Source organism: Nymphalis io, chromosome 8 (genome assembly GCF_905147045.1).
Source record: "Nymphalis io chromosome 8, ilAglIoxx1.1, whole genome shotgun sequence".
Lineage (NCBI taxonomy): Eukaryota > Metazoa > Arthropoda > Insecta > Lepidoptera > Nymphalidae > Nymphalis > Nymphalis io.
This window is the reverse complement of record NC_065895.1, coordinates 7,269,413-7,285,858: the sequence shown is the minus strand read 5'-3', so window position 1 is coordinate 7,285,858 and position 16,446 is coordinate 7,269,413. Positions and strand designations below refer to the sequence as shown.

At 31.6% G+C, this 16,446-nt stretch overlaps 1 protein-coding gene across 1 annotated transcript; it reads right to left on the bottom strand.

Annotated features, from left to right (window-relative positions):
• Positions 1 to 2,877: 2,877 nt before the first annotated feature.
• Positions 2,878 to 12,957, bottom strand: LOC126770331 (uncharacterized). The gene is made up of 4 exons (XM_050489696.1): positions 12,910 to 12,957; positions 3,799 to 3,922; positions 3,317 to 3,470; positions 2,878 to 3,101 (listed from the first exon to the last, which is right to left on the bottom strand). Exons 2-4 carry the CDS (start codon positions 3,830 to 3,832, stop codon positions 2,945 to 2,947), a joined length of 345 nt encoding a protein of 114 aa, XP_050345653.1. The 5' UTR covers positions 3,833 to 3,922; positions 12,910 to 12,957; the 3' UTR covers positions 2,878 to 2,944.
• Positions 12,958 to 16,446: the final 3,489 nt, after the last annotated feature.

The following is a 16,446-nucleotide window of genomic DNA, read 5'->3' as shown; positions in this document are numbered from 1 at the left end:
GCGTCACTGGAACGATCGCACTGACTTCATCATATACATACGGTGTATGTATATGATGAAAAGGTAGAACCACTCGACATGCACACATTCATACATGTACGTGTACACGTATCATTTTGTTTAAGGTTTATTTATTTACTTTTTTTCTTTCCTCGTACCCTTTAATTGTTTTGTCACAATATTTTGATGAAAAAACTATTATTATTTTTTATTTATTTATTATCATACAAAAGTACGTAAACATTTTCAAAGGAATCAAACCCGTAACTGCGCGATTCATACAATTATATCATGAAATCATGCACTTATACAATTGTTTTGCTTCACGATTGAAATAAACTGTTTTTATTTTAGGAATGTTTGAATTTGTTTCTAATCTTTTATCAGTTGTACCAATTATATAATTTTCTTTTTGATAACGGCACCCTGTCGTTAGACGATAGCTTTGCACAATCTTTATGAGATCCTTTATCACTAAATAAAGAGTACATAATTATTTGAGTATGATGATATGAAAGGTAAAACACGAATCGCAAAAAAATATTAACGGAATAAAGCAATTTTAACGGTTTATACCTATTAAGTCATTAATCACAAATCATAATCTTTGCATATAATATAAATGACGGGAAGTAGATGTAGTTGGTACGCTACGCCTGCCAACCGGTCTGTACTAACAACAAGACTAACTCCTGAACTTATTTGCCGCCCGACCATTTAAAGGTCCTTCACGAATCGCATCAAGAAGTAATATGAGGAAAAATAAGTCTGTAACTGTAAACTTACGACCATTATAATATAAATACTTTTAAACAGGCATTATTACTAGTGACTTTTGTTGTTGTTTTTTTTTTAATAACTTGAGCCTTAATTACTGAGACTAAAAGTACATACTCTATTTGACTGAAACAGTTCTCGATATTCACTGATATTGTTGATGTTAATAAATCCATAATAAAAAAATACGTTGAACGATGTATGGCATGACAAACGCTTTCTTTTTTTAGTACTTTTTTTTCTCTTATAAAATTTTTATTTGAATAAGACTGATAATATCGTCACGGTTTAATTAGTAAAAAAAAATCCGTATATTTTGATAACATATTACGGCGCTATTGTTTTTTAAGCTTGCTATGAAACTATTTATAAAGCAACATGCAATTTTCTACTATCCTATTTGCTATAAATATATACATGTGTGCGTCTTATATATTTTCATTCTGTGTATACTTACATAATTTTGCAATTATTCTAGAATAATAAGTTATTCATTTATAGTAATAGCCTTATGTCAATAAATTTTCATAAGCAGTTGTGGTTTTTCCTTTAACTTAATGTAAAACATGCATCGCTTATTGAATCGTATTGACACGAATCGTAAATAGTCATACTAACATTAATGTATAATATTAATAACATGACTAAAGAATTTCCTAACTTAATATTAGAAAAATATTTACTGATATATCATATATTCGCTTGTATTTAAATTACAGCTAATTTAATTGAATATAAAAACGCCTTTTTTATGTGTTATATAAATGAAGTACTCAAATATTATTTCATTATAATTTAAGACAAAACACTACATAATGAGATAACAATAATTTCTACAACATTTCCAATCAAGAATAACTGCATTCCAGGTAATCATTCGAGCTGCGTTTTATGTAAGAAACATGAATACGTTATGCATTGCAATTTTTTTTTCCGTTAGACATATTTTTAATGCCTAATAGCATAATGAATTACAACACTTTTAACCTCAAAAATTTGAAATATATTAATAATAAAGTTAAAATTTGAAAACTAATGTTTTTTATAACTGAATAGAATAAGGAAAATTAAAATAATTGTTACGTAAAACGTAAAAATAGTCGTTTACATCAGCTCAATTATTTTTTTAATTATTCATGTTAATTCTAAATTAGTATAAAACAACTGTTATAATAAGTCTTAACTTGTAATATCCATATAGAAAAGATTATTAGGATTTTATTTATTTTAACATCGTTCGTTCATACAATAAATTTTTACTACTTATGAGTAGACAATCAAAATTAAGTGTGCCTCTTTACTAATGTTATGGGATAAAAAAAAAAAACAAAAATATATCTTTAAGTCTTAAAAGGTTTTATATATTACACTTATCTATTACGTCAAAATTCACATTATAGTAAAATTAATTAATATCACAATATATAAAATCATTTAAATTCAGATTCAGTGAGTGTAAAATATTTTATCATATTAATTACTAATGCTACATATCCATAATTGAAGTAAACTTTTGGTGCAATGAAAAAGGTATTTGAATTACTACATCAAAAACAATACTATTGGTCTAATACATCTATTAAAATAAGTAAAAATAAGATTTCAGTTCATAGGGAAATTGCGCACGATATGCCATGACTCCAGCCTGTGGCCGTAGCAACCAGGGTAACTTAAGAAACCATACGGACGTCGCGAACTGGGCCGCAAGGACTAGACTGGACCAACATATTGCTACGACCACAGGGCAAAGTTGTGCCGCTCTAGTCCAATAAGTTCCTTAGAGGAAGTCAAATAATATGTAAAAAAAATAATATATTTTAATATTTTAATCCAAAGATAAAAGCTTAAATTTAGCGCTAAACTAACTTAGTTCAGCTAAAGTGTCAAAACAATTATCATCAATCAATATTACTTGATCAATCGATTCATCGATCCAAAATTCCTAATGACTCTATTCCTAATAATTATTTTAAATCGCGATTTAGATACTGATCTTGATTTATCAAAAATAGTTAGTTAGGTGGAATATCGTTTATCTTAGGTTTATTTCATTGAAGCCGTAATTCGTAAAATTAAATATTTTAAATGATAAAAAAATAATTAGAGCTTTGTCCTCAAAGGATTAAATTTGGTAATAATTTATTTAAAATTGCTAATTTGATTGGAGCTACGGTATGTGTTTGAGAGCTTCTGCTGGTGGCATACTTATGCCTACTTCCTCCATGTTATTCGCTATACTGACCACATCGGCATCAGGGTATGTATTGATCCTTTTATGATTTTTCATTCGTTTTACTTCGCCCATCTTCTTACTAAGTAGCCGCCTGAAAATTATTTGCAATATTTATATTGTATCGCACTTTCATGAAAAACATTTGTATATTTTATGTGTTAAATAAAGTCCCTAATATGTGTAATAAATATATATTTAACATATAAATAAAGAAAATAGTCAGATTGCTATTAAAATGAATAAATATTAAAACAAGAAATGAAACTCGACGTAATGCACATTTTAATGTATTTAAATAATACATACTGCTGTCGCCAGTCAATTAGAACGCCTAGAACGAAAACTACAACTATAGCGATGAGTATGACAATGGTAACTCCAAGTATAGTGGCCACAGTTAGAGTCGGGACTTCCTCAGCTATCATCGATATACTAGGTTCGTCCGTTGGCTTGAACAGATCTAAAATTGAGAAAAAGCAAATAAGAAAAAAAAATACTTAAGAGCTTTGACTGGCTTAGGTTTATATTTGTGTTAATTGTAGCTCTTTATGATCTAGGTGATGGTGTTGATATTTAGTGTGTATATTTTATTTTAAATTTATATATTGTCATCGTCTCACAATATGGAATAAGATCCAAACCTTATCTTCAAAAAGGGAGAGGAGGCCTTCAGCTCAGCAGTGGGACATTCACAGACTGTTACGGATCGTCTAACTACAATTTGATAGTAATAGACACCAATGATACCGTTTACAAAATTTTAACTTATCACCTTCCATTAACATTACCTTCTGTCCAGCTAGCACTTTTGATTTCATCCATTTTGATAGATACAAGTATTGTTGTTATTGTTAAATGACCTTCAAAGGCAGACCGTAACTCGATTCTTCCTTCGTCCACTTCTACCTTAATCTGAAATTTAAAAAAACTTAATATAATACTCATACGAAGGGAACGATATATTTTAACAATGTGAAATAAGCTTTTTTGTTTATCTTGTGTATTATTTTTATTTCCAATTCTACTCTTATAATCCTAAATAAGTAAGCTAAAGATGTAAATATGTATTTTTTAACATTATTATTTATTGTAGTTGCTGCTTAAATAACACACACTGCATAATTTTCATATTTCACGCGTACCAGGTCAAGGGAACAGCTTGTATTCGAAAACAACGAAACCGAAACGAGGTAAATAATTAAAACATACAATATTTATTTATTGTATAAAGTATTACATAAAGCTTTCTCGTTTTTAGCTGATCGAGTCTTTTTCTATGTATTATATTAAGTTACATAATAAGGAAGTAAAGTGTAAAGAACCCATTCTTTTATTTCCATTCACCTCTCTAAAACTTTATAAAAGATCATTTTAAAGACTGTCTAGAGTCCGAAGTTTATACTAATGATATAATATAATATTTTCTATATGTATAAGCTGTTTACGATTAGTAGAGTACTTTCATTCGGTAGCCTTTTAGCTATCGTAGTAGTTCTTATAATGAGGTCTAATAGTCTAATAGTTTTATGTATTTTTCAAGGCATGGTAATAGAACGAACGGTTGCTAATAAGCATTTATAATTTATATATCTGCAATTGATAAATAAATAATCCAGTTCTATATTCATCATCAATATCCATGAATGAAACAAGATACATGCGAATTAAAAATAAAATATTAAGAAGCATTCAAATGGAACTCTGAAAAAACACATGATATGCAACAAAAACAATTCTAAGAAATGAAGTAAAATATGACGTATAGCAATTAAGATTTTGTGATAAATCTGTGAATCGATTAGGCAGAAGATCGTTATCGACTCGAAGACTACCAGGCATACGAATATTACTGGTAGCGACTTATTATCTGATTGATATTTTTAGCGATTGAAAACTCTTTTAATCATATCGTACCGCCCATATGAACTTATTTAAAATTTACTTTTGTAAAAATATTTTGATAACAAAGGAACGCAATATCTTTTTAACTCTTGCTTAATCCGATATGTCATTTAATATATAAAACTAAGGGAAAAATTATTTGAAAAGTTAAGGTCGAGGTTAAAACGTGATTTTAACAAAAATATTTATAATTTCTAGAAAACTTCAACTACAACACAATATTGTTACATTATAGTATGGATAATCTAAGCTAAAGAAAAATAAAAAAAACAAAAAATTTAGTTGGATTGTTGTAACACTGTCACTGCCGAACAAAGACTTCTATATACCTCTTTAAGGAAAAGATATGAAGCTAATGCCACTGCTCCAGTGCTCAAGTTAAATGTATGAAGACTTATAGAAGCCCACAATAGTATCCTACAAATTTATCTTTGTGTTTCTTTTCTACCATAGTACCATATATAGTAAAAAAATATTATGTAAAAAAAATTAAAAAGTTATATATATCAGTTATATGATAATGATCGTGGACTTTCAGACTGCGTGACAAATTAAAAAATAAATTACAGTCACATGACGCACGATGCCTTGACTTCTGTCTGTTTTAAGTTTGATAATAAAATTATTATTACTAATAAGCTGCATTTTCACGTTGGGATGTAATGAAAAAATATTATTATATGCCGGGATGTAAATTAATGTAACTTATCGTCGTATATATTCGAAACTTTACAAATGCTTTTGGTCGATGTTTCAAAATTACATATATTACGTTTCTCGTTTCCGTTAAATCTGTTTATGAGTCATAAGGATTTATAAAAAAAATATCCATTCTTTTATTTCCATTCACCTGTCAATGACCGCTTCTGTAATGCTTCGCTAATATACTGATCAAAAATAAAATTAGACTAAGGCTGTTATTCATATCTTGGGTTATAACAAATGTTATTCCTTAGTGAAAAGACGTCTTTACGTGTTCGCTGTAATCTGCACTAATACAACACAAACGTCAAGCATTCCATCACGTACTGTTTTAAAGCTAATTCTTTCTTCCCGTTTCTTAAGTAGTAATCATGACCAATTTTGGCCACTACGATCATCAGGAAGTATAGCCAAGTGCGTAGGGCATAATATTATATTGTACAACAGTGTGCGCAAACACAAGAGCACTCTCTATATTCCTTCACCCTCATAATCATTAGACGGTAAATCCGAAACGACTGGCGCAGAAACATTTCAGGTACAGCATCAATTGTTTTACATACTATCCAAGGCAGAATTTCTTGGACTAACAGCAATAACTATTTAATGACGGACCTAGGTATTAATCCCTGGACCTCGGTATGTGTAGATTTATAAGTTAGCCGTTAGAGAAACGAAGTATTAAGTGTAAGTGTGAAGTTAGTATAATTAATGTTAATTAATGTTTGTGAATCAACTTAGTGGCCAATCATTTTATCGTCAAATAAGCATATTTGAGATTGTATTCAATACTTGTTTTAGTTGCGGGTTATGTTGCGGTGTTATGAAAAAGACAACGGGAAACATGTATATTAGAAAAAAAAACTTAACAACCCATAGAAACAGTCTAGCAATTTAAGCTCGAAATGCTTCGCCAGTCATGAAATACCTACCTTAAGGTAATTTTCCTTAAGGTAAATTATTAAATGTACTAAGTACTGGTAGAAAAACCAGACGCTTTTCGTTTCTATGTAAGTAGAAAAATAAATCGATCTTATTCTTCTGTGTCTATAGAAAAACAAAAGGAAGAATAACAAATCGTTTATGGTACGATTCACACCAAACGCCGCATCGAATCGCAGCGTATTTTGGGTGTTGTAAAGGAAATTAAAATGTCTACACAATATTTAAAGTCCACATTGAAATATACATGTGAAATTTGCTGCGGTGGCGATTCGATATGGCGCGGTAAGTGTAAATTGTACCTACTTGTATTTTTAGTATCGTACCGTACCTTACTCGAAACCCCTATTATATATTATTTTACTTTATTTGTATAAAATTACTTACTTGTTTTGTAATTTACTGTAACTAATATGTTATAACTAGGCGTCATTTCTAGAATAGAAATTAACTCATTTCTTAAAATCAATCCAGTTAAATGTAACGCATTTACAGACAGATAATATTTTTTAATTTACCTCAGTACCTGAACTGTTACAACTTTTACATGTACTAGTACCGTTGATTGATTCTATTTTTAATAAATATATATGTTACTTTAAAATTATCAAATGATTATCACATCTGATAAAATTTAGTTATCAATCTATATCTAATTTCCTATTAAATTCTTTGTTCATAATTATAATGTAAATGACTTATTCGAACTAAGGACCTTAGTTATTCACTGTCTAGTTCATATTGATAAAAAAATGTGAAGGCAAGATGTAATCTACTCGTTTAAAATTATAAATAAATACATATTTATTTGGTAGGATAGAGCTTTTCGCAAGCCCATCTGGGTAGATACTGTACCACCTACTTATCGCAGTTATATTCTACCACCAAACATCAATAGGAACTTAGTATTGTCGTGTCCCGGTTTGAAGGGTAAGTGAGCCAATGTAACTGGAGGCACATGTAGGGACGTTACATCTTTGTTTATACAGTTAGTGGCGCAGACGCTGTCCTTGCAGTGTCAATTCGCCACTAACTTAGGATGCATATTTCTTACAGTGCCAATGTTTATGGGAGGTGATGACCACTTACCAGCACGTGGCCAATTTGCCATTTTGACAGAAATTCGCAATATTTTTAGAGTAGTTTATTTAATTTCAAATTTCACTCAAGCGGCGAAAATATTCACTTTCATCTAACGAATATGAATTTGCGGGGCTGGGTTTTGAAACATTAGATCCATAGTCGTCTGATACAATTTTTTTTAAAAAAGATCTAAGAAACTGGTCCACACTTCTGGTGACCCATGAGCTGGCACTTATTTAGACCAAAAGCTGAGTCTAACGGTGCAGAGAGGCAAAAGTGCCAGCGTCTTGGGTACAATGCCACAGGACAATCTTTTAGACGGCGTGTTTTTCCTATAAATTTGTATTTTTCACATGTTAATAAGTGAGGGTCAAATCTTGCAAATGAATAAACCAGTGGATGAACATTAGGGCTCAAATGCTGGTGCTGCTGACAATACAATCGAATACGAAATTTGATTCGTTTTATGTCATTGAAACAATTAAAAGTGCATTTAATAAATTTTTATACTTGTTGCTGCGAACACGTTATTGTTTCAAATTATCACAAGAGAGATGGACAGCATTCAATTTTCAATTGATAAATAATGTATTTCAGACAAGTTATATTTAAAAAAATATTCTACATTTCAATCTTATCTTATAGACCAACAGACAGATATAAATCAGAAACATTATTTAGATTTTATTAAGTTAGAGTTTAGTGATACATTATATTAATCGTTTATTGTGACAGTAACTCGGTGTAATCTATACTATAGAGTTAGATAGAGTGCGTTATCTAAATGTAAACAAACATAGACAATAGAGTTTAACTTTTATTTTGGATCAACAATAGATGAACAATAATTCTGTATGCTTGATATTATTAATGATTCACTTAGATAATATTACAGCATCAAGTTTTTAGCTATAAATGATGTACTATGCTATTTAGGTTAACAAGAAAAACAAACATCGATACCTTGGTAAACGATACGATTCGATTTATCTTCGATTGAATCGATCTTAAAAACAAATTGCTTAAAATTTAAAACTTAGAAAAACTTGAAATTAGAACTTATTGCAAATTTCCAGAATTTAAGACAGAGAAGTACCAGAGTGTGATCATTTGAATGTATGTGTGAACATATCTTCTCCTCGCACATTTAATCAAAATTATGATATTAACTTCAAACGCCATCAAACACAGTGAATAGTAATAGATTGATTTTTTTTTATTAAGAATTGATTGTGTCGTTTTTTTACAATAGTACAACAACAACAGCCACAGCCTGTTAATGTCCCACTGCTGGGCTTAGGCCTCCTCTCCCTTTTGCGGAGAAGGTTTGGAGCTTATTCCACCACGCTGCTCCAATGCGGGTTGAATTTCAATGAAATTAGACACATGCAGGTTTCCTTACGATGTTTTCCTTCACCGTCAAGTACGAGACAAATTATAAACACAAATTAAGCACATGAAAATTCAGTGGTAAGCACCACTGAATTTTCATGTCAGGGTTTGAACCCACGATCATCGCTTAAGATTCGCGCGTCCTAACCACTAGACCATCTCGGCGGCACGATAGTAATATGCATAAAAGGTAGAGATGTCTCTCTAGTACAATAAAATGAAAATATCGATGTGGAATTTAGTACCTTTGATTTATATTTTGAATGATCAAATAATATTTAACACATTAAAATATAATAAATCACATAAAAGTACATAACTCAAGGTAAAATATACATTACACTTCTTATTAGGTCCTTACATATGAAATTGGCGTTTTTTACGGGAGGAATATAAAGTCATTTTTTTTTGTAAAATATATTTAATTAATCAACGTTGTTATCTATGCACATTTGTCATCTCATAGGTAGTTCATTGATCCCTTTACTAAAAAAACCATGGGGGCGAGAATCAATAAACTCTTTGAAGAATTCGAGGCGAGAATCAATAAACTCTTTGAATCAATAAACTCTTCTTTCCTTCCTTCCTTCCTTCTTAAGTCCACGCGAGCTGGTTCTCGATGTCACCGCCTAACTGTGACATCAATTCCATCGCGCACAAAGAAATTTGGCAACTCCTTTCTTTGTCGCACTACCAAAAAATGGAATTCCTTACCAGCTCACGTGTTCCCCTCCTCTTACAACCCGGGTTCCTGCAAACGAGGCGTGAAGAGGCATCTTGCGGACCGGCAAGGTGGGGACGGCTAGTACAGAACATTCTTCCCGACTGTACTGGCCGTCGTCGCGTTTGGACTCTACTATCACTTACCATCAGGTGGAGTAGTCATTTGCCATCCCGGGGCATATAAAAAAAAATGAAGGCGGTTTGGATTGCCGCATAGGAGTTGAGTTTTTTTCCTTATAAGAAGTTGTCCAAATTCCGGAAAAAATGGAAATCTGTTGGAGCAAGATCCGGGGAGTACGGTGGATGTCGCAGACATTCCAATAGTAGCTCATCTAACTTAGTGGTTGTTTGTTGTACAGTGTGTGGTCTTGCGTTGTCGTGAAGCAGCAGTGGCCTAGAGCGATTGACCAATCTCGGTTGTTTAGCAGCTAGTTCTTCTTCTTAGATATCTGCCGTAATCGTTTGGCCAGATTTTAGAAAGCTGTAGTGAACGACACCGGCGCTAGTCCACCAAACACTCACAAGTAACTTTTTGTGAGTGAATTTGCGTTTAGGGCAGGATTTGGCTGGGTCTCCAGGGTTCAGCCATTGCGACTAACGCTTCCGATTATCGTACAGTATCCACTTTTCGTCACAAGTAATGATTCGACTTAAAATCCCTTCATTATTGTGTCGGTTGAGCAAAGTAACACAGCAGTCGACGCGTGTTTGCAAGTTCGTTTCACTCAATTCATGAGGTACCCATCGTTCAAGTTTTTTTAATTTCCCGATTTGCTTCAAGTGGATTAATACAGTTTGATCATGAACCCCGAAGCCTGCAGCTATCTCTGAAGTGCTTTGTGATGGATCCGCTTCCACAATAGCCTTTAATTCTTCATTTTCTACTTTAGTCTCCGGCCGTCCACGGGATTGGTTCTGAAGGTCAAAATTTCCAGAACGAAAACGTTGAATCCAAAAACGTACTGTGCTTTCTTTTGCGACACCAGCGCCGTACACATCATTAATTCTTCGAGCTGTTTATGTAGCACTGGTGCCACGGTAGAACTCGTACTCGTAAATATACCGATATTTCATGTTTTCCATTGTGCGGTAATAAGCGACACCAAAGAAAAAAATATTGAGGAAAAAACAAATGAATGACTGTTTTCAAAACAAATGAACCAGCTAAACGAATTTTTAAATTTGAATTTGGAATTATTAACCAAAGAGGAGATATTTCAGATCAATGTGGTCAGTACGACAAAACGCTAATTTCGTATGTAAGGATATAATATTAAAAAGATCTTACATTTACAACCGCATCGAACCCAACTTGTTTTGATTGCAAATTCATTTGTTTATCAAACACTTCCTACAATTCCAACTAATTAATCCGGTATGGTCTTCTTATCGCTTTAAGACGGATTAAGAGATGATACGTTGTACAGAGTTACATTGAAGTAGAAGTAGGTCAAGAACGATGTCGGTACATTGGAAAGCAGCAATGGACGACCATACTACAGTCAAATCGTAGTAATTGTTTTCCTTACTAACAAAAGCGATATCAGTTGTGTATAATCTTGATAAGATTAACACACACTTGAGAAAAGTCCCCTTACATATCATAAAGTTAAGTCTATTGTTTAGTAAAAGCTGGTATTATAATATAATTATCGACAATACATTAGAAATGATAATTTTATATTCTATTAAACGACCTTGATAACAATATATTGATTATAATGAGTGATAAAAAAAGATATACATGCATAGGTATGTATTAACAACAATAAATACAAATCATTACTATATATTTATTTTAAAATACAGAAGGACAAAAAAGGATTGTTTATTTCAAATTTTTCATTTATGTTACCGATCAAAAATTATACTAAAAGAATAATTAGTTACTTGCAAGCAACAGGTATGCATTAATGTGTAAAGTATATTTCCACTAACTTACATAAACACCGTGAAGAAGTTTGTTGCGACTGGTCCTTTCACTCGAAAAAAAAAACTAGTCGTAGAAACTGGATTGTCTACGGCTATTCAGTACTGGCAGCATTTTTTTTATCACCGTAGTTAATAACAAAGTGTAGTCGTATTATTTAAAAAACTATTTTGCGTCGTTTATGGGCGCAAGCGGTCCGCTCCAAAGCGCGTCTCTTACTGTTGCGTTAGTTACCTACCAACGAGATCACCTTACAGACACACTAGACCTCGCCGTAACTGTTGACAATATTTTGTGAACTGGTGACACATATCAATTCAAATAAATTTTCATGTTTTGTCGGGTAGTCAGATATTGAAGTGTAAAGGAACATATATAACGGTATAATAGATGTGCCCGCGCATTATTGATACAAAGCTGTCTAAGCGCCGTGACTCACAGAGGAATGTACGTTCTATCAACGCCCCTCCGTGTGTAAAACTTGCGCATTATTGATAAGATTAATTATTTTTCCATATGCGCAAACAGTTTTAAATTACATTTGTATAAAAGTAAAGTTAAAATAAAAATCCATATTTGATTACTTATACAATATAAAATAAATATATTGCACTATTATAAAACTGCAACTGAAATTACATACAATATATAATATATAGCTTTGAAGATCAATCGTAAGGGAAATATTATTACCGATAAAGAGGACGAACAAAATTAAAATATAAAACATTGATAAACAGCGGTATGTGATTAAAACTTTATGGTATTGATTTGGCCAACGGACCGGAAGATTAGGTTGTTACCTACTTCTAGTGAATGTAAAATTAAAAATAGTTGAATATATATTAATATTCATTGATATTTGGTATGATTTTTTCTATACATGTAATGAAGATATGACGAAACGTTTTAGTAATTATTCACCAGATATAAAAAGAAATAGCAACTATATGTAAAATATTACATCTGCTTCTACCTCACTCTTTTAACTTTCACTCTGTTTATACGTACAACACACATAATTATCACTACATAATTATACTTAATATTCTAATAGTAAGTCATAGTATAGTATATATCATATAAAGTTAGACTTATTTTTAGTCATATATATTATGATTTAACAAAAATATGAAATTCACGCTTGTCACGTCAAAAGTTTAAATTTAAAGCAATAATGTGTTTTAGAGTGTTAAAAAAATAAAAAAAAGCTAGGTGAAACTACCTGGGTCCTCCACGCGGCACACTCCGTCAAGGTGTGATGCACCGTGCCGCGATGCGCCGAAATGCGCTGCAGCTTCCGGTATAAGATATGTATATAACGGTAACGTAGGTTTTTCTTAAAAAAATATGTCCATTTATGAGTATATTGACGATTACAGAACAAATAATAGCGATAAAAAAACCTTTAGATACCTTTAATAAAAAAAAGTCGCATAATTTCTGAGAAGAAACCAAATATACTTTCTTATAGCAGTTAAGACAGAACTAACCATTCAAAGGTTTAATAACTACATGTTGTGTTCCAAATTTAAAATGAAATGTTTAACCTATCAACGAACCTTCAAGACAAAAAAAACAATATAAACCACGTCATTAAAATATCACAAACACCATAAATTATTAGGTATGTATTTGAGCAAAGAAGATGAGAAACTTCGCAAGTTTACACATTTGATTTACAAACGTATCTACCAAAGCCAAACACTAACTTCTTACATTATATTTTATAAGCAGAAATTGTGACCTACAACCTACAACAAATAACAACAAGACAGAAAAGTTTATATATGTTATAAAACTAAAGCTGGTAACTGCTAAGCAAGTCATTTTTTCAATATGACACCTGTATCAAATATTTTGTCAGTCTAAACTTTACATATTGCCGTTTACTCTACAATAAAGGTAATTATTAGGCTCTTATTTCCTGGACATACAAAAGTGAACAGAAATCAACATATCAAAAACACTAAAGGCCCTCTTTAGGGACGGATTAACCTTAGCGTGTTGCAAAACTTGGTTGGGGAGTTTTTTTTTTAGTAGACACATGTGAACAAAGTTTAAGTTACGTTAAGTTTAAATAACTTAAGGTTAAAAAAAGATGTCCTTAACACTGCGATAAAAATACCTAATTGAATTTTTATACATCATTAATTTTTCGTGTTGTAAAAGAAAGCGAGCGGCTATCTTCTGCAGGACTAAAGTAGCTAAGGTATCGAATCTGCCCCTGGAAGAGGGTTCATTGAAATGCTTCGAAAAAAGACGACCACCTCGCTTAATTTAAAAATCTAAGCGCAAATTTAATTATTAAATATAGTTTTTTTATGTATATTTATTGTTAATTCCTTTAAAGTAACAACATAATAATGTGTATTATCAAGGCGTATAAAAAATATTTTGCATATTAGCTTCAAATATTTTGCTTTGAATTAGCTTCAGAGTATTCCAATAATATGAAAAAAATAACGATAAACATATTTACATGATATATAGTACTAAATTATATTATAGCTTTCGCAAGTTCTAAAGCTGTAAGTTGTTATTTTATTCTTCCGAAAATTTGGCTTGAACATAAGGCTCTTCCATGACTGTTTTAGTAGGTATTTAGTAATAATTCGTATATAAGAACTAGCCAGGTCAGACCTTAGGCTTCAATATATTATCCGAAGTTATAAGAAGATATGATATTTTAAGTTGTCATAAAATATTTTATATTGTTATTAATAAATCTCAGGACTGACTATTGAACTTGGCACCCAATAGATCTCACTTATTTTGTCGTTGAAGTCAACAACCAAGGCATATATCGTAATATTGAACTTTGCTATCATTTCACATTTATGTTTTTGTGGGGATTGAAATATTATTCTTACCTTTTTAAAAGTGAAAAGAAACTTGTAGACAGAAATCATTATCTAAATTAAATTTGTTAATAGTTTTATGATTATTTATTTTTATCGTATATCGTATTCGACATTAGATTGCAAATATTGATTGCGTCGAAATATAAAATGAATTTTGGCTTTTAATACAATTCATAATAATCATATAATCTATCGTAATTTGTAAATACATGTAATCTGTTTACAAGTTTATAAAGCAACAGGAATATTTTAAATATAAACAAATTAATCATTTTTTAATCAAAATGCAAACATTCCATAATTCTATTTTCATTATCTTCAACGATCGCCTGGTAATATCCCTTGTATGGTGTTCTACTTTCGCGTGCTGGCGACAGCGGATGCTGGGAGCTATGTCGAAAGCTATCTCGCTGCAACTTGCTTGCCGTCATTGGTACAACGTGTAACGCCGTCTCACTCCAATGAACCGTCAGAGAAAAGATAAATTACCCTGACATATAAATTTTAGCTAAGCTGGAGACGTACTACTAAATATAAATAAGCTGCTCAAATTTTAAGCAGACTTGCAATATAATGGTCTAGGTATACGAATTGAAAAGTTGCATATCTCGGACACGTGCTTAGGCATGAAAGATATTAACTTTTGCAACTCATTATGATGGGAAAAGTTGCCGGAAGGAGAGCTGTTGAGAATCGCGAGTGCTGCCGAACTCTTTCACCTCGCGAATAACAAGAAGGAGTATTCAAAGCTGACTGCCAACCTTCGCTAGTCGGAGTGGCACTCGAAGAAGAAGAAGAAAGAAGGTATATAAAATATTATTCTCTTTTAACACGTTACTATCTATGTGTGTATTTTTACAAGTTTCATATTCATGATAAAGCATGCCCACAGTCTGTCCGATTATTTTCTATCTAGGGAACGACCCATGGTCGTAATTCGAGGTTTTATTTTATATCATCCGTCGAATGCAGGCATTTGCCGAGCAGGTCGATCGCTGGACCTGCCTGAACGAAGTCTCATCCTGTGCGCTTGATCGCTTTGAAGAACGAACGAAGCAGAGATGTCCACTGCACAGGCTGCCGGGACTCCACGAGAAGAATTCAACCCCAATTCCCAGTCCTTTGTAACGGAACAGGATACACAGACTCAATGACGCTATGAACTGCCGTCACCATATCCCATAAAAACGAAGGATGAATCACGGATCGTACGTGGTTGCATTATAGTATAACACAAAAATATTTTCCCAAATTGGACTATTAATACTTATCTAAAATTGTCGCGTTAAAACATACAAATTCTCTACCATAACATTATTTATATAAAATTCCCAAGAATAAATTTGAAAAATTGCACATTTATAGTATGTAAGTTGTTACCATCTAAAGGTAAAACGTAATTGGAACATAATATATTTTCATAATAGAAATGTTTAATAATATACAATGAAATATTAAGCAATCAAATTGTTATGTAATTAAATGCAATACGTTTTATAAACATGCCAATATTTGTCAAAAACTGACAGAAAATGTTATGACAAAACTTATATTACGTCATCATAATATAATTTCCGTTCAGCTTTCTAATCGGTGTTGTTGTTTGTATATTCTACTACCACACTTATAAAAGCAGCCATACTGGTATAATTTAACATTTATTAGTTAACATGCTTTATCAGCGAATGACGTTGCTCGTACCTGGTACGACGCAGGTACTGACTCCGGCGTATACAAAAACAATGGACTGTATAAAGAAACAGCATCAGACTTCAGTTTATTTTAATAGATATAAAAAATTAAATAATAGATTAATGAATTAAAATATATTATAATCATTTTTTATTCAATAAACTCATTAATATTTATTAAACATCTAATTATAATTTCGCTCATAT